The following is a 21,723-nucleotide window of genomic DNA, read 5'->3' as shown; positions in this document are numbered from 1 at the left end:
GGTCATCCTTTCTATATAAACCCTAAATACCCTTACGGCATAACTTACGACCCTTGCCCTGAGGGCTGTGGGGGTTGCCATTACCAAAAACATAATTTCCAGTACTTTTAACTACGTTGAACAAAATGGCTATCTCAAAATTTTGATTTTGATGTGTTTGGGGAAAAGGTGGGCTTGAAAGAGGGGTTAGTTGCCCTCCAATCACTTTCGCCAATTAAAAAGGGCACTAGCCCTTTGAATTTCCAATCAAATGAGCCCTTTTTGAAGTTTCTACGACTACGTTGAACAAAATGGCTATCTCGATATTTTGATTGGATGTGTTTGGGGAAATGGTGGGCGTGAGAGGGGCGTTAGTTGCCCTATAATCATTTTTGACTATGAAAAATAACACTAGCCCTTTCAATTTTCAATCGAATGAGCTCTATTTGAAGTTTCTACGACAACAAATGGTCATCTTATAATTCTATCAGATAAATTTCGGGAAAATTCGAGCTGGGGGGGGGGTGGTATCCACCCTATGATCAATCTGAACCTTAAAAAGGGCACTAGAACATCTGATTTCCAGTCAAATGAGCTCATTCCATGGTTTTACGATCACTCTTTCTATATATACCTTATATGCCCCAGGGCATAACTTATAACCCCTGCCCCGCTGAGGGCTGTTGGGGGTTGTCATTCTTAAAGACATAATTTTGGACCTTTCAATTATGTTGAGCAATATAGCTATCTCGAAATTTTGATTGGATGTGTTTGGGGAAATGGTGGGCGTTTGAGGGGAGTTAATTACCGTCCAATCACTTTTGACTACTTGAGAGACCACTTGCCCTTTCAATTTTTTAATCGAATGAGCTCTTTTCGAAGTTTCTAAGACAAAAACGGCCATTTCAAAATTTCTATCAGATGCACCCTTCGGGCACCCTTCGTGAATCATCAAAGGGTGGATGTGATTTCTATCACATCCACCCTTTGATGATTTTGAATCTCAAAAAGAGCCTCAAAACTTCTGATTAGCAATTCAATAAGCCCCCTACAAAGTTTACACGGTCATCCTTTCTATATAAACCCTAAATGCCCTTACGGCATAACTTACGACCCTTGCCCTGAGGGCTGTGGGGGTTGCCATTACCAAAGACATAATTTCCAGTACTTTTAACTACGTTGAACAAAATGGCTATCTCAAGGGGAAAAGGTGGGCGTGAAAGGGGGGGTTAGTTGCCCTCCAATCACTTTTGACAATTAAAAAGGGCTCTAGCCCTTTGAATTTCCAATCAAATGAGCCCTTTTTGAAGTTTCTACGACTACGTTGAACAAAATGGCTATCTCAATATTTTGATTGGTTGTGTTTGGGGAAATGGTGGGCGTGAGAGGGGCGTTAGTTGCCCTACAGTCATTTTTGACTATGAAAAATAGCACTAGCCCTTTCAATTTTCAATCGAATGAGCTCTTTTTGAAGTTTCTACGACAACAAATGGCCATCTCATAATTCTATCAGATAAATTTCGGGAAAATCCGAGGTGGGGGGGTATCCACCCTATGATTACTCTGAATCATAAAAAGGGCACTAGAACATCTGATTTCCAGTCAAATGAGCTCATTCCATGGTTTTACGAGCACTCTTTCTATATATACCTTATATGCCCCAGGGCATAACTTATAACCCCTGCCCTGAGGGCTGTTGGCGGTTGTCATTCTTAAAGACATAATTTTGGACCTTTCAATTATGTTGAGCAATATAGCTATCTCGAAATTTTGATTGGATGTGTTTGGGGAAATGGTGGCGTGTGAGGGGGTTAATTGCCGTCCAATCACTTTTGACTACTTGAGAGAGCACTTGCCCTTTCAATTTTTTAATCGAATGAGCTCTTTTCGAAGTTTCTAAGACAAAAAACGGCCATCTCAAAATTTCTATCAGATGCACCCTTCGTGCACCCTTTGTGAATCATCAAAGGGTGGATGTGATTTCTATCACATTAACACTTTGATGATTTTGAATCTCAAAAAGAGCCTCAAAACTTCTGATTAGCAATTCAATAAGCCCCCTCCGAAGTTTATACGGTCATCCTTTCTATATAAACCTTAAATGCCCTTACGACATAACTTACGACCATTGCCCTGAGGGCTGTGGGGGTTGTCATTACCAAAGACATAATTTCCAGTACTTTTAACTACGTTGAACAAAATGGCTATCTCAAAATTTTAATTTGATGTGTTTGGGGAAAAGGTGGGCGTGAGTGGGGGGTTAGTTGCCCTCCAATCACTTTCGACAATTAAAAAGGGCACAAGCCCTTTGAATTTCCAATCAAATGAGCCCTTTTTGAAGTTTCTACGACAAAGCTTACTATGAAAACCTTATATGCCCCTAGGGTATAACTTACAACCCTTGCCCTGCGGGCTTTGGGGGGTTGTTATCCTCAAAGACCTAATTTTCAGACGTACAAAATGGCTATCTCAAAATTTTGATTGGATGTGTTTGGGGAAAAGGTGGGCGTGAGAGGGGGGTTAGTTGCCCTCCAACCACTTTCGGCTATTAAAAAGAGCATTAGCACTTTGAATTTTCAATCAAATGAGCCCTTTTTGAAGTTTCTACGACAAAGCTTTCCATAAAAAAACCTCATATACCCCCAATATATGGCAATATATCCCTTATATTGCATATATAAGGGATTATATTTCGTGTCGAAGAAGTTGTCGTAGAAAAGGCTCAATCGATTGGGAATTGAAAAGGCTTGTGCCCTTTGCAATAGTCGAAAAGTGATTGGAGGGAAACTAATCCCCCTGCTACGCCCATCATTTCCCCAAACACATTTAATCAAAATTTTGAGACAGCCATTTTGTTCAACGTTGTTAAAAGGTCCGAAAATTATCTCTTTGATAATGACAACCCCCTCAACCCTCAGGGCAAGTGTTGTAAAATATGTCCTGGGGGCATATAAGATATATATAGAAAGGGTTATCGTATAAACTTTGGAGAGGCCTTAGTGGGTTGGCAATCAGAAGTTCTACCTCATATTTTCCCGAGATGCATCTGATAGAAATTTTAATATGGCGATTCGTTGTAAAAAAAAAGAAAGTTCAAAAACAGCACATTCGACTGGAAATTGAAAGATCCAGTGCCCTTTTAATCGTCGACAGTGATTGGACGGCAACTAACCACCCGCCCCCGCCCACCATTTCCCAGAACACATCAAATAAAAATTTTGAGTTAGCCATTTTGTTCAAAGTAATTGAAAAGTCCGGTAATTATGTCTTAGAAGATGACAACCCCCTACAGGCCACAAGGCAAGGGTTGCAAGTTATGCCCTGGGCACATATAAGGTGTTTATAGAAAGGGTGATCGTAAAAACTTAGGAAGGAGCTCGTTAGATAGCTAATCAGAAATTTTAGTGCCCTTTTGGAGATTTAGAGTAATCGAAGGGTTCATACCCCCCTCCCCCTGCATATACACATCGTATTTTCCCGAAATACATCTTGTATACTTTTCGAGATGGCCATTTGTTGTCATAGAAACTTCGAAAAGAGCTCACTCGATTAAAAATTGAAAGAGCTAGTGCCCTTTTTAATAGTCAAAAGTGATTGGAGGGCAACTAATGCCCCTTCCCACGACCACCATTTCCCAAAGCACATCCAATCAACATTTTGAGATAGCCCTTTTGTTCATTATAATGGAAAGGTCCGAAATTTATGTCTTTAAGGAGGGCAACCCCCCCCCCCCCAAACTCCCAACCCCCCCAGGGGCAATGTTTATAAGTTATGCCGTGGGGACATATAAGTTATTTATAGAATGGGTGATCGTAAAACTAGGAAACTTTCTCTCCCTTGGCTTGAACAGCAAGGGAGATATTTTGGCTTGAAAATCAAGAAACGTGGCAGCTACTACAGCATTCTGTCTAAACGGCATCTTTTTTTTTTTCTTTTTTCTTTTCCACAGATAGCTTAGCACTGGAACATCGTAGAGAGTTGTTCAATAGCTCACTTTAAAGGAAATTAATGGGGTTAAAAACCTTTTGTAATTAAAACAAATTGTTTTTAAAATAAAATCATTTTAACGAAAAACTGCATATTTCATGTTAAAGATTGATCAGTGACTTTATAATTGTAGGTTGTAGCCAGGTCGTCTCTCACTATTCCAATTAAGGACAAGGTATATTCTTTTTCCTGTTTGTAAATTCACATCATCCGGGTTGCAGCGGTAGCTCGCAACCTAGTAAGATACGGTCAACCCCCATAGTAAATATTTAAATAGCCCATAACTCCTAAAAAAAGAATCAGATCAAAAAACGAAGTATTCTATCTGAACCACCTTGTCCGATACCCCTATATAGGGGACTTACCGTCCCTTAGCTTGCATAAAAAGGGAAATATATTGGCTTGAAAATCAAGAAAAGTTGCCTCTACTACGACAATCTCCATAAATGACATTTTCTTTTCTTTTCCACAGATAGCTTAGCAATTCAATAATCCCCCTCCGAAGTTTATACGGTCATCCTTCCTATATAAACCCTAAATGCCCTTACGGCATAACTTACGAACCTTGCCCTGAGGGCTGTGGAGGTTGCCATTACCAAAGACATAATTTCCAGTACTTTTAACTACGTTGAACAAAATGGCTATCTCAAAATTTTGATTTTGGCGTGTTTGGGGAAAATGTGGCCGTGAGAGGGGGGTTAGTTGCCCTCCAATCACTTTCGACAATTAAAAAGGACACTAGCCCTTTGAATTTTCAATCAAATGAGCCCTTTTTGAAGTTTCTACGACTACATTGAACAAAATGGCTATCTCGATATTTTGATTGGATGTGTTTGGGGAAATGGTGGTCGTGAGATGCCCCGCAATCCAAAAAAGGGTGGATGGGATTTCTATCCTCCCTCCGAAGTTTATACGGTCATCCTTTCTATATAAACCTTAAATGCCCTTACGGCACATCTTACGAACCTTGGCCTGAGGGCTGTGGGGGTTGCCATTACCAAAGACATAATTTCCAGTTGAACAAAATGGCTATCTCAAAATTTTGATTTGATGTGTTTGGGGAAAAGGTGGGCGTGAGAGGGGGGTTAGTTGCCCTCCAATCACTTTCGACAATTAGAAAAGGGCTCAAGCCCTTTCAATTTCCAATCAAATGAGCCCTTTTTGAAGTTTCTACGACAAAGCTTTCTATGCCCCCAGGGTATAACTTACAACCCTTGCCCTGTGGGCTTTAGGGGGTTGTTATCCTCAAAGACCTAATTTCCAGACGTACAAAATAGCTATCTCAAAATTTTGATTGGATGTGTTTGGAGAAATGGTGGGCGTGAGAGGGGGGTTACTTGCCCTTCAATAACTTTCAGCTATTAAAAAGGGCATTAGCACTTTCAATATCCAATCGAATGAGCCCTTTTTGAAGTTTCTACGATAAAGCTTTCCATAAAAAACCTCATATGCCCCCAATATATGGCAATATATATCCCTGATAGTGCACAGTGTATTATTATTATTTTTGTTTTTGCTTTAGACCAGGACACTTCGTGTCGAAGAAGTTGTCGTAGAAAAGACTCAATCGATTGGGAATTGAAAAGGCTTGTGCCCTTTGCAATAGTCGAAAAGTGATTGGAGGGAAACTAATCCCCCTGCTACGCCCATCATTTCCCCAAACACATTTAATCAAAATTTTGAGACAGCCATTTTGTTCAACGTAGTTAAAAGGTCTGAAAATTATCTCTTTGATAATGACAACCCCCACGACCCTCAGGGCAAGCGTTGTAAGTTATGTCCTGGGGGCTTATAAGGTATATATAGAAAGGGTGATCGTATAAACTTTGGAGAGGCCTCATTGGATTGGCAATCAGAAGTTCTACCTCATATTTTCCCGAGATGCATCTAATAGAAATTTTAATATGGTCATTCGTTGTAAAAAAAAAAGAAAATTTAAAAACAGCAAAATTCGACTGGAAATTGAAAGATCCAGCGCCCATTTAATAGTCGACAGTGATTGGACAGCAACTAACCCCCCTCCCCCGCCCACCATTTCCCAGAACACATCAAATAAAAATTTTTAGTTAGCCATTTTGTTCAACGTAATTGAAAAGTCCGGTAATTATGTTTTAGAAGATGACAACCCCCACTATTCCAACTCTCACTATTCCAATTAAGGAAAAGGTATATTCTTTTTCCTGTTTGTACATTCTCATCATCCGGGTTGCAGCGGTAGCTAGCAACCTAGTAAGATACGGTCAACCCCCATAGTAAATATTTAAATAGCCCATAACTCCTAAAACAAGAATCAGATCAAAAAACGAAGTATTCTATCTGAACCACCTTGTCCGATACCCCTATATAGGGGACTTACCGTCTCTTAGCTTGAATAAAAAGGGAAATATATTGGCTTGTAAATCAAGAAAAGTTGCCTCTACTACGACAATCTCCGTAAATGGCATCTTTTTATTCTTTTCCACAGATAGCTTAGCACTGGAACATCGTAGAGTTGTTTAATGGCTCATTTTAAAGGAAATTGATGGGGTTAAAAAAGCCTTTGTAATGAAAATAAATTATTCTTAAAATAAAAAAAAAATACGAAAAACTACATTTTTCATGTACAATATTGATCATTGACGTCATAATCATAGGTTGTATCCATGTCGTCCTTTACAATTCTAATTAAAAAAAAACATAGGCTTTTTCCTGTTTGTAATTTCACAGTATTTTCTGGGTTGCAGCGGTAGCTAGTAACCTAGTAACAGACGACCACGCCCCATAGTAAAAACTAAAGTAACTCATAACTCCTGAAAATAGATTCAGATCAAAATAAGAAGTAAACTACTAGAACCGCCTTGTCCAAAACCTTTATATAGCAAACTTACTGTCCCTTGGCTTGAATAACAAGGAAAATATATTGGCTTGAAAATCAAGAAAATTGGCTGTAACCACGATTTACTCCTCAGCTAGTCAAACAGTTCGTGGTAACGAACTGTAAGTAAGGAGCGACCCGGCTCAATGGTAACCGAAACTCTAGAAAACGGGTTTTTTATACCAATAGATATATCAAAAGAATCAGATTTCAAAGCTGATTTCAAATACATAATTTTCATCAAGTTTAGTGCTACCCATCAAAAGTTACGCGCCTGAGAAAATTTGGCTGATTTTCGAAAAAAGGGGGAAAGACCCCCTAAAAGTTATAGAACCTTAATGAAAATCACACCATCATATTCAGCGTATCAGAGAACCCTACTGTAGAGGTTTCAAGCTTTATCTACAAAAATGTGGAATTTTCCATTTTTTGCCAGAAGAAAGATCACAGATGCGTGTTTATTTGTTTTTTTTTTTTTTTTTTTACCCAGGGGTGATCGTATCGAACCAGTGGTCCTAGAATATCGTGGGAGGGCTCATTTGAACGGAAATTAAAAGTTCTAGTGCCCTTTTTAAGTGACCAAAAAAATGGAGGGCAACTAGGCCCCCTCCCACGCTCATTTTTTTCCCAAAGTTACCCAATCAAAATTTTGAGATAGCCATTTTGTTCAGCATGGTCGAAAATATGATAAAAATGTCTTTTAGGATGACTTGATCCCCCAAAGTCCCCAGGGGGAGGGCTGAAAGTTATGAACTTTACTCAATGTTAACATATAGTATTGGTTATTGGGAAGTATACAGACTTTTTCCGTGGCGCTTTTGGCTGGCCGGGGGGGGACGGCGAGGGTCGGCGCCTAGAGGGACGGAGCTTGCCATGACGGAAGTTGCCCTGGGGGAAGGGACATTGCTATGAAGGGGGCACCGGACTTGCCAGCATTATTTATTGGTTATTGGGAAGTATACAACCATTTTCAGGAAGGATTTTTCCTGGAGGGGGGGGCTAGAGGAGGGGATTACTCTGGAGAATATGTCCGTGGAGGATGTTTCTTTGGGGTAATGGACATTTCTATGAAGGGGGCGCCGGATTTCCAAGCATTATTTAAGAAACGATCAGAAGTTAAATAAAAAAAACAAGTTTTTTCAACTGAAATGTAAGAAGGAATATTAGAACTTAAAACGAACAGAAATTATAACGTATGTGAGGGGGTTCTCCCCCAAGTCAATACCTCACTCTTTACGCTACAGTTTTTTTTATTGCTTTCAAAAGAGCTATCTATTCTAATTAAACGGCATTTGTGATTCAGGGGTTTGTGAATCAAAAATTTTTTTAACTTTTAACGTAAAGAGCGTGGTATTGACTAAGGGGAGAACCCCTTCATATAAGTAATAACATATACGTAATAAAAAAAAAAAACAATAAAAAAACAAGCGATACGGCTCAATAGTAATCGAAACTTTTAAAAGCGAAATTTTGATGTCAATAAATGTATCAAAAGAATGTGTTTATAATGCTGATCCTAAATATATAAATTTTATTAAGTTTAGTATTACTCATCAAAGGCTACGAGCCTGAGAAAATTTACTCGATTTTTTAAAGAGGGGGAAACATCCCCTACAAGTGAAAGAATTTTAATGAAAATCACACCGTCAGATTCAGCGTATCAGAAAACCCTATTACATAGGTTTCAAGCTCATATCTGCAAAAATCTGCAACTTTGTATTTTTTGCCAAAAGAAAAATATACGAATATAGAAGTTAGTTACGTAAGTTAATTTGTAAAGACATCCATTTAGCAAAAGAAAAGTAAAGTTTGTATGCAAATAAAAGCTGCATTAACTAAAAAACGATCAGAAATTAAATAAAAAAACAAGTTTTTTAAACTGAAAGTAAGGAGCGACATTAAAACTTAAAACGAACAGAAATTATTCCGTATATGAAGGAGGCTGTCCCCTCCTCAACGCCTCGCTCTTTACGCTAAAGTTTGACTCTGTCTCACAACTTTATTTTTTAAAACAATAAAAAACTTTAGTGTAAAGAGCGAGGCGTTGAGGAGGGGACAGCCCCTTTCATGTAGGCCTACGGAATAATTTCTGTTCGTTTTAAGTTTTAATGTCGCTCCTTACTTTCAGTTTAAAAAAACCTGTTTTTTTATTTAATTACATTAAAAGACGATCAAACGGTTCGTGGTAAAGAACTATCAAGCAATTCGTGATAACGAGCTGCATAGTAAGAGCGACTCGTCTCAATAGTAATTGAAACTCTAAAAAACGGAATTTTAATATCAATACATACATCAAACGAATCGGATTTTTATGCTGATTTTAAATGTTTAAGTTTTATTAAGTTTGGTCTTACTCATCAAAAATTAGGAGCCTGGGAAAATTTGTCTTATTTTTGAAAAAAGGGAAAAACACCCCCTAAAAGTTATAGAATCTTAATGAAAAACACAACATCAGATTCAGCGTATCAGAGAACCTTTCTGCAGAGGTTTCAAATAGTGTAATGCTACTGCGGCTAGTACTACCGCTATTCAATACTATTACTAGTAATATCAATGCTACTACTGCGACTACTATTACAACTATACCTAAGGGTGTGAAGGTGAAATTTTCAAGAATTGTTGAGGTGGGAAGATGAACTGAATCAGAACACGCCCTTTGTATACAGGTTGTCAAAAGGATGAATGAGCAATATCTTAGGAACAGTTTGGGGTGTGAGGTTGAAACTAACAGGGCTTGTTGTAAGGGATGTTGAACTAACCAAAATAAAATATTTGCATCCTAATGCTACTGCTTGTACTCATACTACTGCTACTGTTACTACTATTACTACTTCTATTACTGCTGCTGCCACTAAAGCTTAGGCTGAAATTTTGGGGTACATAGAAACTGTATGGAACTACTTCGAAACACACTATGCCCACACTGGTTGTCAAGCTGACGCATCAGAAATGCTTCAGGAACAGTTGATGGTGTGTACTAAGGTGAAACTTTCAGCGTGTGTTGAAGAGGATGTTGAAGAAAATAAAGGTGCTATGCATGTACAGCTACTAATGCTGCTACAGCTGTTTCTATCGCGCAAGCTAAGGGTATTAAGGTGAAGCTTTTAAGGAATATTTAGGTGGATTTTGAATTAAACAAAACAATCTATGAGCATGTGGACTTTCAAAAAGGTAGCAAAGCAATATCTGAAGGGCAACTTATATTATTAATTTAGACCTTTCAGGGCAAGTTATGGGGACTTTGAACTAGCTAGAAGGCACTATATGTATGCTTTTAATGCTACCACTACAGTTACTGTAACTAATGACGCTAAGGGTATTAAGATGAAACTCATAGGGAACTTTTAGGAGTTTCAATTAAACGAAAAAACGAAACAATTAAACGAGCAAAAATTAAGAAGAGTATGGCTGATAACCCCCATGCCTTCTCAAGACCAGAACATAATTTGCGCTTTACTGAAAACAAAATACGTTCTAAATGTTTTCACTTCTCTTTCTTTCATTAATAAAAAAAATATCAAAACTTTAAGGAATAAATACCAGTATATGTCAATCAAACTGACAATCCACGGTCATCTGTTTTTTTTTTGTTTTTTTTTTTTTTTTTTTTTTTTTTCAGTAAAGCGCAAATTATTTTCTGGTCTTCAGAAGGCATGTGGGTTATCAGCCCTACTCATGTTGATTTTTGCTCGTTTTGAGTTTGACTCGGCTATTTATTGTGATTTCTGTTCCTTTTGAGTCTCATTTGTTTATTGACAGTGATTTGTGGTAGTTCGACGCTTGGAAGATTATTTGACTTTATTTCTGCTCATTCTTGGCTTAATGGAGCTCTTTACTTTTATCTGAAAAAATTGTTTTGTGGAAAACGTTTTTCAAATTAATACTAAATAAAAAGGCACTACGTAAATCCAATTTATCAAAAAGGAGGATCTACAATATTTTAAGAACGCCTGAGAATATTGAGTTGAAACTTTTAGGATATGTCCAGAGCCCCCTGCGATGTTTTTTTAGTTTCCCTCCCTCCAAAAATACTTGATCGAAATTTTTAAATAGACAATTTGGTCCAAATAGTGAAATGCTCAAATAACTATGCCAATGGGGATGGCATGCCCTCCCCATCCATAACTTTGGAGAGGGATGCCGAACAGAATAAAACACACTTTGTGGTTGCTGGTTGTGAAAATGGCGCATCATCAATATATAACAAACGGATGAGGGTATTAAGTGGAAAATTGCAGGGGATATTGAAGGGGGTTTTGAAGAGCTATCGGAGGGCAATCAGCCGCTCTTTGCCTTTTTAGTTTTTCCCTTCCCTCATGATTAAAATATTGAAAAACCTATTTTGTTCAAAACAGTCAAAAGGTCTAATAGCTAAGCCTCTGTGGATGGCATGCCCCTACAGCTCCCTGGGCAACGAATGTAAATTATGCAATTTGCCCATTTTTTACATTCAGAATTCATCATTAGGAAAGGGGGTAATGTTTGATATGGGGGGGGGGGTGTCCAAAAAGACTAAGTGTATTGAGGCAAAATTTTGGGAAATGTTGAGGGATATGTTGAGCTAAATAGAAAGAAATTATATACATTCAAATTATCCAAAAAACCTGTCTGCAATATCTTACGAACAGGTAAGGGTATTAACTTGAAACTTTCAGGGCTACTACTGCTGCTACTGTTACTATTGCGGCTTCAAATGGGACTGGTTGTGACTGCAACTTTGACTACTTCTAGCTTCGACAACTTGCAACTGTGTCTGTGACTGCTTGCATCTACTACTACATCTATCTGTGACTACTCTCAGCAAATATTGAGAGGAATATTAAACTTTGAAACTTTAATGTTGAAAAAAAACAAAACAAAAAGACACTGCTATGTTTTGATACTTGGTGTTGAAAACAAACTTTGATGCTGAAATGGGGACTTTTGAAAAACTTGAAATTTGGTAATTAAAACAGACATAAATTAATTGAAAGACTTTCCTAAAAAGAAGTTTTTCAAAGAAAAGTAAAGAGTCGTGTTAAACTTAAGACCAGGAGAAATCTTATAATAGTTCAAACTCAAAGTGACCAGAAATTACAATTAAAGAATAAATGAAACCCAAAACGAACAGCTATTAAATAAACAATCATAGCAAACAAACATATAACATGTACTAATATAAATAAATAAATAAATAAATCTTAAAACGGGCAAAACTCAAATCAAATATTCAAATGAAACTTAAAACGAACAAAAATCACTACAAATAAGAGTTTGGCTACTGCCCCCTTCCCTAACTGTAAGAGTCTAAAGCATATGTGCTTTTGAAAACGAATGATATTATAAATATTTTCTTTTGTGCTTACAACGTTAAGAATGAAAATAAAATTACACTGAAATAAATTTAACAATAGCAAACAAACATACAACAGATACTAATATACCAGTAATTGAATAAAATTGAATAAATAAATCTTAAAAGGAATAAAACTCAAATTTAATTTTCAAATCAAACTTGAAACGAACAAAAATTACTACGAAAACATCTTAAAATGAGTAAAACTCCAATTGAATTTTCAAATCAATCTTAAAACGAACAAAAGACTGGAATATTCAATTTGAGTTTTACTCATTTTAAGATCTATTTATCCATTTATGTTAGTACCTGTTGCATGTTTATTTGCTGTGATTGTTTGTTTAATTTCTGTTCGTTTTGGGTTCCATTTACCCTTTATCAGTAATTTCTGGTCATTTTGAGTTTCAATTATTATGAAATATATTTCTGCTGGTATTAAGTTTAATCTGGTTCTCTAATTTTTCTTGTAAAATTTCTTTTCTTAATTTTTTTTTTAATTAACACATACAAAAAGTTATGATTTACGTATTGCCCCAAGAGACTTGTTTTATTGTGAAACATTTCAAAACAGAACTCTTTAAAAAACGACTAAAATCGAGCATCGATTTATGCAATGAATTTTCTGGGTTTTACAAAAAAAAAATGCAAGATTATTGTTGATCTATAAGAATCATCCCTTGAGACCCACATTGTGTGTCTCTTGGGTAGAAACAGAATTTCAGAAGAATTTCAAGAAGATAGATTAGGTTTGGGATCATAACAGAAACATCTATTTCTTTCGTCTCAAGGACCTCTTGAACAGGCATGTTTAAATGATTCTCTTTTATGGGAGGGGGGGGGGGATTTCAAAAGTTTGAAGCTCGAAAACATTCAACCAAAGGGCGTATTATAAAGAAAACATCAGAAATTACAAAACAAATCATAAACGTTTCGAAAATGGGGGGCTTGATTAACCTTGACTAGACTAAGGCATATCCTATAAAAAGAAACATACTCAGTGGGAAAAGGATAAGTCCTTGGAAACCCCAAGTTATTTAGGGCTCGGACAGGAAAATACAGGAATTTCTTCTTTATGAAAGAAATATTAATCATTTTGATGCTTGAAGCTGGAAGCTAACGTTATGGTTTATTAAGACCTGAATTGATAAATACGCTGGTCTGTTCTGGAGATAGATGGCTTGGAAAATAACTGTTTTATCAAAGTTGCTGTATTTACTTTTGACGTGATCAGTGTTTTGACATCCATTTACTATTAGTCTCTGCTTAACTGAATAATCTTCGGGTTTACTTTTTTCGGAAAGTTTGGGTACAATAAAAGTTGCGCGACTATTAAAATTTAATTTATTAGTAGATTCTATTGATGTACGCATTGTTTTCGAGGTTGTATTTTTAGAGTCTTAATTACCTTTTGTGCGGAACGCTCTTTAATTACAGTACGCTAGCGCTACCGGCTTGATTAAAAATTATCTGAGTCGATCATGATTTCCATGCATTCGTCGACGAGGGATATTTTTATTTTCGGAAGAACTCATTGCCAATGAATAAAAAAGGATTTGCAGCTAAAAAGATTGTTAGAATGACTAAGATTTAATATATCTTGACCCATGGATATGGGTGACGAAAAAAATGTCAGCATTAGCCATTTTAAATGATTTGCCGTTCCAATACTTAGGAGTTCCGCTTAGGATTACCTTTCCTACTTAGTGAATCCCGTCATTTAAAAGGGAGTTCCGTCATGAAGTAGCCCCTCCCCCAACTTTCACAGTTTATATGCTGTAGACTATGACAAGGAAAAACTGAACTAATCCTATCTTTCCAAATAATCTTTTTTTAGGACAGAAAATCACTTTGAGGTAGGGAAAGTGAGATTTTTTTACTATATATTTGCGATAAACCCTTTCTTTTTTCCAAAAAAAAGGATAAATAGCATGCTATTATGTTATAAGATATTCCTTACTTCTTCGATGCGAAATTTCTTAATATTTCTTATATATAATTTCGAAATTTCTTTATACCTGAACCTGAACCTGAACCTGATTTAGCGCAAAGAATAGATGCAACTGATCATTTTATTTAAGCATTTATTGCTTTAAGTTTTGCACCGGAACGCTTAGGTAGCGTTGATGATTTTTCTCTTGGAGACCGCCAGGAGTTTCTAACTTTGTTAGCCTCTGAAATTTTGGTTTATATTTGTAATCAGTATCCTTATGCACTCTTTTGTCCTATGATTATGATGTAACATTTTTCAGATAATGAAGTTAGCCCTATTGACGAATTCCGAAAGATTGGCAAAGAAAGCGAATATTTTCCAGATGCTAAGACAAATGAAGATGGAATAATAGATACTAATAAGAAAATTTATAATGCCATTAGCCCTTTCGCTCGCCCAATACTTAAAGCCAAAAAAGGAAAACCCGAACCAAAGGTATTATTCTGTTTTAGATCAAACTAGAGATGCAATTCATTTGACATATTTAAATGGTTATTGCTTGCAATATTTCATCCTCAAAACACACAAATATGTGTCAATTGACCAACCAGTAAAGATATATGAATCAACAATTTATGCTTTTGCGAGAAAACGCATACCGCTTTTTTAAAACTCATAAACCGTTATTAATCCACGACACACTGGTTTTACGGGTAATTTGACTGACAAATACTAATTCTGGGTATAATCGTGAGCCAAAAATAACTTAAATGAAAAATGTGGTGTGAGGCAAGGACAAGCTGGCACGTAGAAATCTTTGTGTAGCGGATATATTTTAGGCATCTCCTTGCACTTCCAAACAGCGGAGACAAAAAAAACGTCATAGAGAACTTATATGACCTATAAAGTTTTCTTTTTTTTGGGGTGGAGGCAGGGGATACTTTCTAAGACCCCCTGGGCGCGTTCTTGCGATAGGATACTTCTCGCGATGAGCTGTGGTCATGGGCTGTTAATAATTTTATTTTCAGGTCATATATTTTAAACAAAAATTACGTCTCCACGTTAATTACGCTGTGAAATATGCGAAATGAATATGTGAAATGTGAAATGAAATATGAAATGTATGAAATGAAGAAATATTCTCATTGTTTTTTCATATCTTTTAGGACATGAACTATGATACGCCTATTGCTTGTCACTCAGAAAGTTCCTTGAATTCCAAATAAAAAGAGGTTTGCACTATGAGAATATCACCGTATAAATTGTGGGGCTAATTTTAATTCTTAAATAATGCATTTTCAACAATTTGTCTGCTATATTTAAAAGAAAATTTGGCTCTTGTCCCCTTCCTTGTCCCTTTAAAACAATTTCGAAGAAAATAATTATAAGACCTTGTATTTCCTTGAACCTCTTTTGAAACGTTTTTATGTAGCCTATCTTCTCATCCGTGTCCAGTAGCCACAAGAGAAGTGGGAGGTGTTGATAACTCTCTTAATAATTTGTAAGTTTATGCCATGAATGCAAAATAATTTTCAACGCAATTAATACTAATTTTGGAAGTTTCAACATTTAAATCAACAGAAATTCTTCAGGTTGGTGGATATCAGCTTAGTTTCCAATCCACTAAGATGTGTTTACCTCATCTGACCTCATCTTACCTCATCATACCTCAAGCTAATATTCCTTTTGGATTTGCGTCATAAATGTGATGCGAGGGCATTTTAGTTCAAGTTCATATGCACATGTAAACCTATATGCCTTCTTTTCAACTGAAAGCAAAACTGTTTACCCGACCTACACTACCTCACGAAGCTAAAAAGACTTCTTGGAGGGCTATGTACCAGAACTCAGTTATCATTAATGATAATTAATTATTTGTTCTTATTATTGTTCCAAGACCACGGTTAACAAAAGATTAAGGGCAATTTGTATACCCTAACTGTAGAACGTACAACAAATTAAGCTTCCTTTACATGTTTTATATAAACATTTTAAGGGCTAAGTTTGTTTTTATCTTCTGTTTTAGGCCATAGAAAAGCAAATATTAATTGTCATTAATGGTTAATGAGCTCTGAAAAACACTCTGAATATTTAGTTTTTGATGTTTTCCCACTTTGGTATAACCATCCTGTTCCCCTCTTCCTTTTTTAATAATTTTTTATTTCCCTCAAAATCGTAGAGGATAATATATATCATCGTATAGTTGCAAAACACTTGAACAAATCAAATAAAGTAAGGATTTACGAAAAAAAAATCCTAGAAAGATAATTTAATAGAATGCATAACAAAAGAAATAATCGAAACCTCTAGTGTTTATACATTTTGAAAAGATTGAGAAGGATATGTATAGGAGAAAATATAGCTTAAAATTAGGATAAGATATGTTGAAAAACAAAACGTATCGTAAGCGGATTGGATAGATGTCTTCATGAAAAAGTCATTGCCAAACATTAAGTTTTTTCAAATAAGCCTTTTTAGCTTTTGAAAGACAGTCAAGGAGTCAAATCACCTTATTTTCTAATCAAATTAAAAGAAAACCCTACCTTTCATAAAAATGACTTAAATTACTAACAACCTTATACGTAATGCCAATTTCACCAAAATTGAACTTATTTTTTTAGGTGCATTTTATATGGTCTCCTTTTTAAGAGAAAAAAATCCAAGGAAAAGAGAAAGAAGTATATTGCCAGAAACTTGGGACTTTTTTTTTGGAGTAATTTTCAATAATTATTTAGTAAATAGTGTTTATTCCCATGCGTTATTCTTGTTGTATCACCGTGAAGACTTGTCCCGCTCTGGAATATGTTGTTGAATTTTGGCAGGTGTTGCTTTCTGGGTCCAGTATCATCATTGTTTTTTTTTTTTTTTGCGGCAGTATCTTAATCAGGCTCCTCAGTATTTTTCTGGAATCGACAGGCTTTCAAAATGAATTGTTTCCTCTTAACAATATTTTCTAAATAAAGCCAGTTCTAATGAAGTATCCGACACGAGCTAATTTCTAGTATATGGCGACTTTCCGTTGATGCAATAAAAATGTTTACCAGTAACACATACATCTATAAGGTACAGATCAAAGAGTATGGGAAACTATAAGAGTGGAAACTGGCGCTAGTGTCAAAAAAGAAATCATCAATGCCATCTAGTTTCTGGCGAAATTTAGCAGTTTTTGAAGGTAAAGAGCCCAAAACTAAGCTAAACTAAGCTAAAACGAAGCTAAGTAACTTTAAACTGATAGGTCAACTAGTTAAATAGTTTTGGGCTCCTTACCTTAAAAAAAATGCTAAATTTCGCCAGAAACTAGATGGCGTTGGTTATTTTTTTTTTACACTAGCGCCAGTTTCCACTTTTATAGTTTCCCATACTCTTTGGTTCAGATAGTCTTCAGAATAAGATACAGAATAAGTCTTCAGTACCATCTCAAATAAAAATAGGTTGATTTTAGATGGCGCTATGTATAAATGGAAGCCTATAGAATGGCGAACAAAGACAAAGTATAATGTGGAATGAGGGCTTTACTGACTACAGCATTTAAACTATGAAACCCAAAGGAAGATTTCAGGTTATGCGAAGAATCCCTGTTTTCAGTGAAATAGATGGAAAGCACTAAAACAAAGAAACAAATAAAAATCTAACTCATGCTAGCAATAGACTCCTCCATAAAAATTAAAATGAGCTAAAAATCAAAACAGAGCCTTTGCCTTATCACTTCTCAAAATTCCTGAGAAGCCTCATGGGACTTTAACTAACTTTGTCGCATGCTGACCAATGGTCTACGTAGCGCTGGTATCGATCTCCTGATTTTCTGCCTTCGGCTCGTAAAATTGAATACTCATTCAACCTCCTTTTTTTTATCACAATTTCCATAATTCCTTACGGAAGCATGTAGCTTTCTGTTATTTTACAGATATACTGACTCCTGATAACTCCTTCAAAAATAAAATGTTAATCTCCTGTCACATTTGTGTTATAAATCATATGCCTTATGAACTACCGCACTTGAGTCTAAGGTACTAGGTTTCATTGGAAAGAATGGCACATATAATCCTCTTGGAAGCTAGTCCGGCCAGGTCCTCAAGTTATATTCTTTGAGGCTTAAAATCAAAATGTTTGATTCCACTGCTATCGCTAACAACTCATTACAGCTTTAAACTATCTGAGGTCAACACAGCTGCGCACATTTTCCCTGCAGCCCTAGTCTATTCGGAGCATCATCCTTTGCTGCTCTCTCTAAAGTTTCTGCTCCTTTAAATACTTTTTTATAACCTTCTCCGACCTCATTCGAGGAGGTTGCGCTTTTCATTTGGCTCCAAATGGACCACCAAAAAAGTCAGGGCTGTATCCAAGAGGGGGGGAGGGCTACCCGGTTTGAACCCGCCCTCCCCCGCCATGTTCGTCTGACTCGTAAAATAGCAACAAAAATGGATATAAACAAGTTTTTGTATGCGTTTTTGAGTTTTTTTTGTGTAGCCCCCCCCCAAAAAAAAATTTTGTTTCGGGTAAAACTCCCTTCGATAATTAAATTCTAAAATAAAAAGTACATTTTTAACATACAAACATACACGGCCTTGAAAAAAGTACATTTTTAGGTAATCTGTCACTTTTTTCCCAATGAGCCTCATATTTTTATAAAACTTCTCGTTTAATGTAGAGTCTCTGAAACGATTTCCTAATACTAGCCTATGACAATTCGTCTAGAAACTATCCAGCCTATCTTTCTAAACTTTTTGAAGTACCGAAAAGTTTTCAGAACCATAGGCTACTTAGGAAATATCATTACCGTCTGCCAAACTTTTTCAACTACGAATAAACGCTCTATGCCCTGGCTACTCTACTTTTTTCATCTTCCCTTCATCCACTTGCCTTACTAATAATCTAACGAAAGTGATTATTAGCAGATATAACTATCCACTAGGCCAGTTTTCTTGGCACCGAACACTACCTCTTTTTACCCATTTCTCCCTAGTTTAAATGACTGTGTTTCTTTAATATTAAGTACCAGGAGCCCGGGCCCCGGTACACGGCTCACGACAGCCTTGTATATATTTGATTATCTAACTACGCATTTACATAATCATTGCGTTTTTCTTTAGTTTTATCTCATAAGGTGTTAAATCGGCAATTTCTATTAGATTAAAAAATTCCGGCGTAAATTCAATTCCTCTTTCCGTTTAATGCATCGGAGAATCATCCGTTTAATGGGATTTGTTTTCTCTTGGGACTCGTTACGATTCTCTGTGCTGCTTCTCTTCTCTACGATTCGATGAGATCATCCTGTCGCATATGTTCTAATCACAGATTTATTTGTCCATTATTTTCATTTGGGACTCGTTGTAATGCTTTTTGTCGCATGCCTTCAAGCCAGAGATATCGTTGCGCTTCAGTTTCATACATCATTACCCCAGATTTTTGTCCACGCCTTTTGCCATAGCTGTCTGGATTCATTCTAAATCATTATAATTTTGGATGACATTATATATACCAAAAAACCTCTTTCCCTTAATTCCGTTGTTCTATAATTCAGTCACAATAAGAAATGTTCCAATGCCTATGTTTTCTGACATATCTAAATTACGCATTGGCATAATCATAGTTATATTCTTTTGTTTCAAGTCATAGGGTGGCAAATCAACAATTTCAGTTGAACTAAGAAATTTTGACGTGAATTCAATTCCTCCTCCCATGTATCATTTACAGATGCTAAAATAACACGTTACTTATTCCATATAATTTCTTAAATTATTATCTAAGTTGCACAATAGCCTAATTATCGTGTCATTCTTTAGTTTTAAGTCATATGTTCGGTTGTAATTCAATTTGATTTCTGCTGTTTCTTGTTCCTTGCCTTTTTTAGCTGTTCGGAGTCAATTGTCAGCTTGTGTAATTTTGCACATAATATTGATACTAAAAATCAATGTTTCTTTTCTGTTTATCTTACATAGACTCACACATGCTAAACTAAAACGTTCCTTCGTTCCATGTAATTTTGCTTTGTCTTCTTACCATAAATTTCGTTGTGCAATTAAATATTCAATATGTCACCATTTCGTTTGCAATTCAATATGATTTTTACTGTTCCACGCTCTTTCTTTAGCTGTTCAGAGTTATTTGTCATCTCTTTTAATTTTGCCTGCGTATTCCGGGTTGCAGCGGTAGCTAGCAACCTAGTAAGAGACGATAGATACTAAAAACGATACGACCACTCTGGAGGGGGGGATGATGTAATTTATGGTCTTGAAATGTGCTCATAAATATGACGTCACTCATATCAATTGTTAGGGCCGTAATTTTTTTTTTACAAAATTAAGGCCCTAAAAGAATTTTCTCAACCTCATGACGTATCTAGATCGTTTTTCAGGTCAGAAAATCCCAGGATGCCAATTTTCGAAGAAAAAACATGGAGCCATTTTCAATAAAAAAAAATTGTACATACATATATACATACACAGTTGCTCGCTTAAAAATATTAAATAAAAAAACAAGTTGTTTCAATTGAAAGTAAGGAGGAACATTGAAACTTAAAACGAACAAAAATGGTTACTTATATGAGGAGGTTTGTCTCCTAGTCAACGCCTCACTATTTACGCTAATAATCGAATTTTGTTCCATTTCCTTTAGAATGATTCCAGAATCACAAAAGCCGTTTAAAAAAAATAAATAGTTTTTTTGCATGTACTAAAAAAACTTTAGCGCAAAGCGCGAGGTATTGACTAGGGGGAAAACCACCCCACATACGTAATGATTTCTGTTCGTTTTAATTTTTAATGTTGCTCCGTACTTTCAGTTGAAAAAACTTATTCTTTATTTAATTTCTGATCGTTTTTTTTAATAATGCTGAGGAAACCGGCGCCCTTTTTGTGGAAAACTCCCTTCCCCCATGAAAAATTCCTCCATGAAAAGATTCTCCCACGTAACCCTTTCCCCAGATCTCCCTCCCCCACCAGAAAAAATCCGCCTGAAAACGTCTGTATATTTCCCAATAACCAATACTATATATAAACAATGGACAAAGTTTATAACTTGCAGCCCTTCTCTCAGGAACTGTGAGCGATTAAGTCATCCTCAAAGACATAGTTATTAGATTTTTGGACTATGCTGAACAAAATTGCTATCTCAAAATTTTGATCAAGGTGACTTTGGGAAACAATGAGCGTGGGAGGGGCCTAGTTGCCCTCCCAATTTTTGGTCACTTAACACTGGCACTGGAACTTTTAGCTTTCATTCAAATTAGCCCTATTTTGATATTCTAGGACCACTAGGTCGATAAGATCATCCCTGAAAAAAAAAACAACAAAAAAATAAATAAACACGCATGCGGGATCTTTCTTCTGGCAAAAAATACAAAATTCCACATTTTTGCAGATAGGAGCTTGAAACCTCTGCTGTTGGGTTTTCTGATACGCTGAATCTGGTGGTGTGATTTTTATTTAGATTCTATCCCTTTTAGCGGTTGTTTCCCTTTTTTAAATAAGTAAATATTCTCAGGCTCGTAACTTTTGATGGGTAAGACTAAACTTGATGAAACTTGATGTAAGTAGAGATGACCCTATAACTCGTGTCAGGGCTCCTTATATGGGCATAGAATACTGACAGGGCTCCTTATATGGGCATAGAGTCATTAGGGAGAACACGTGGTTAATG

At 36.1% G+C, this 21,723-nt stretch overlaps 1 protein-coding gene across 1 annotated transcript in view; it reads left to right on the top strand.

Moving 5' to 3' along the window:
- Positions 1 to 21,723, top strand: part of LOC148943508 (uncharacterized) — a 108,819-nt gene that overhangs the window by 75,953 nt on the left and 11,143 nt on the right. The window contains exon 3 of the mRNA XM_089100896.1: positions 14,405 to 14,580. Within this exon, the coding sequence (XP_088957022.1) occupies positions 14,405 to 14,580 (176 nt within the window). The remainder of the gene's footprint in view (positions 1 to 14,404; positions 14,581 to 21,723) is intronic.

This window comes from Artemia sp. Qi Xiang Cuo, chromosome 15 (assembly GCF_049724085.1).
Source record: "Artemia sp. Qi Xiang Cuo chromosome 15, ASM4972408v1, whole genome shotgun sequence".
Classification (NCBI taxonomy): Eukaryota; Metazoa; Arthropoda; class Branchiopoda; order Anostraca; family Artemiidae; genus Artemia; species Artemia sp. Qi Xiang Cuo.
The sequence above is the reverse complement of the archived record's forward strand: the minus strand, read 5'-3'. Positions and strand labels throughout refer to the sequence as shown.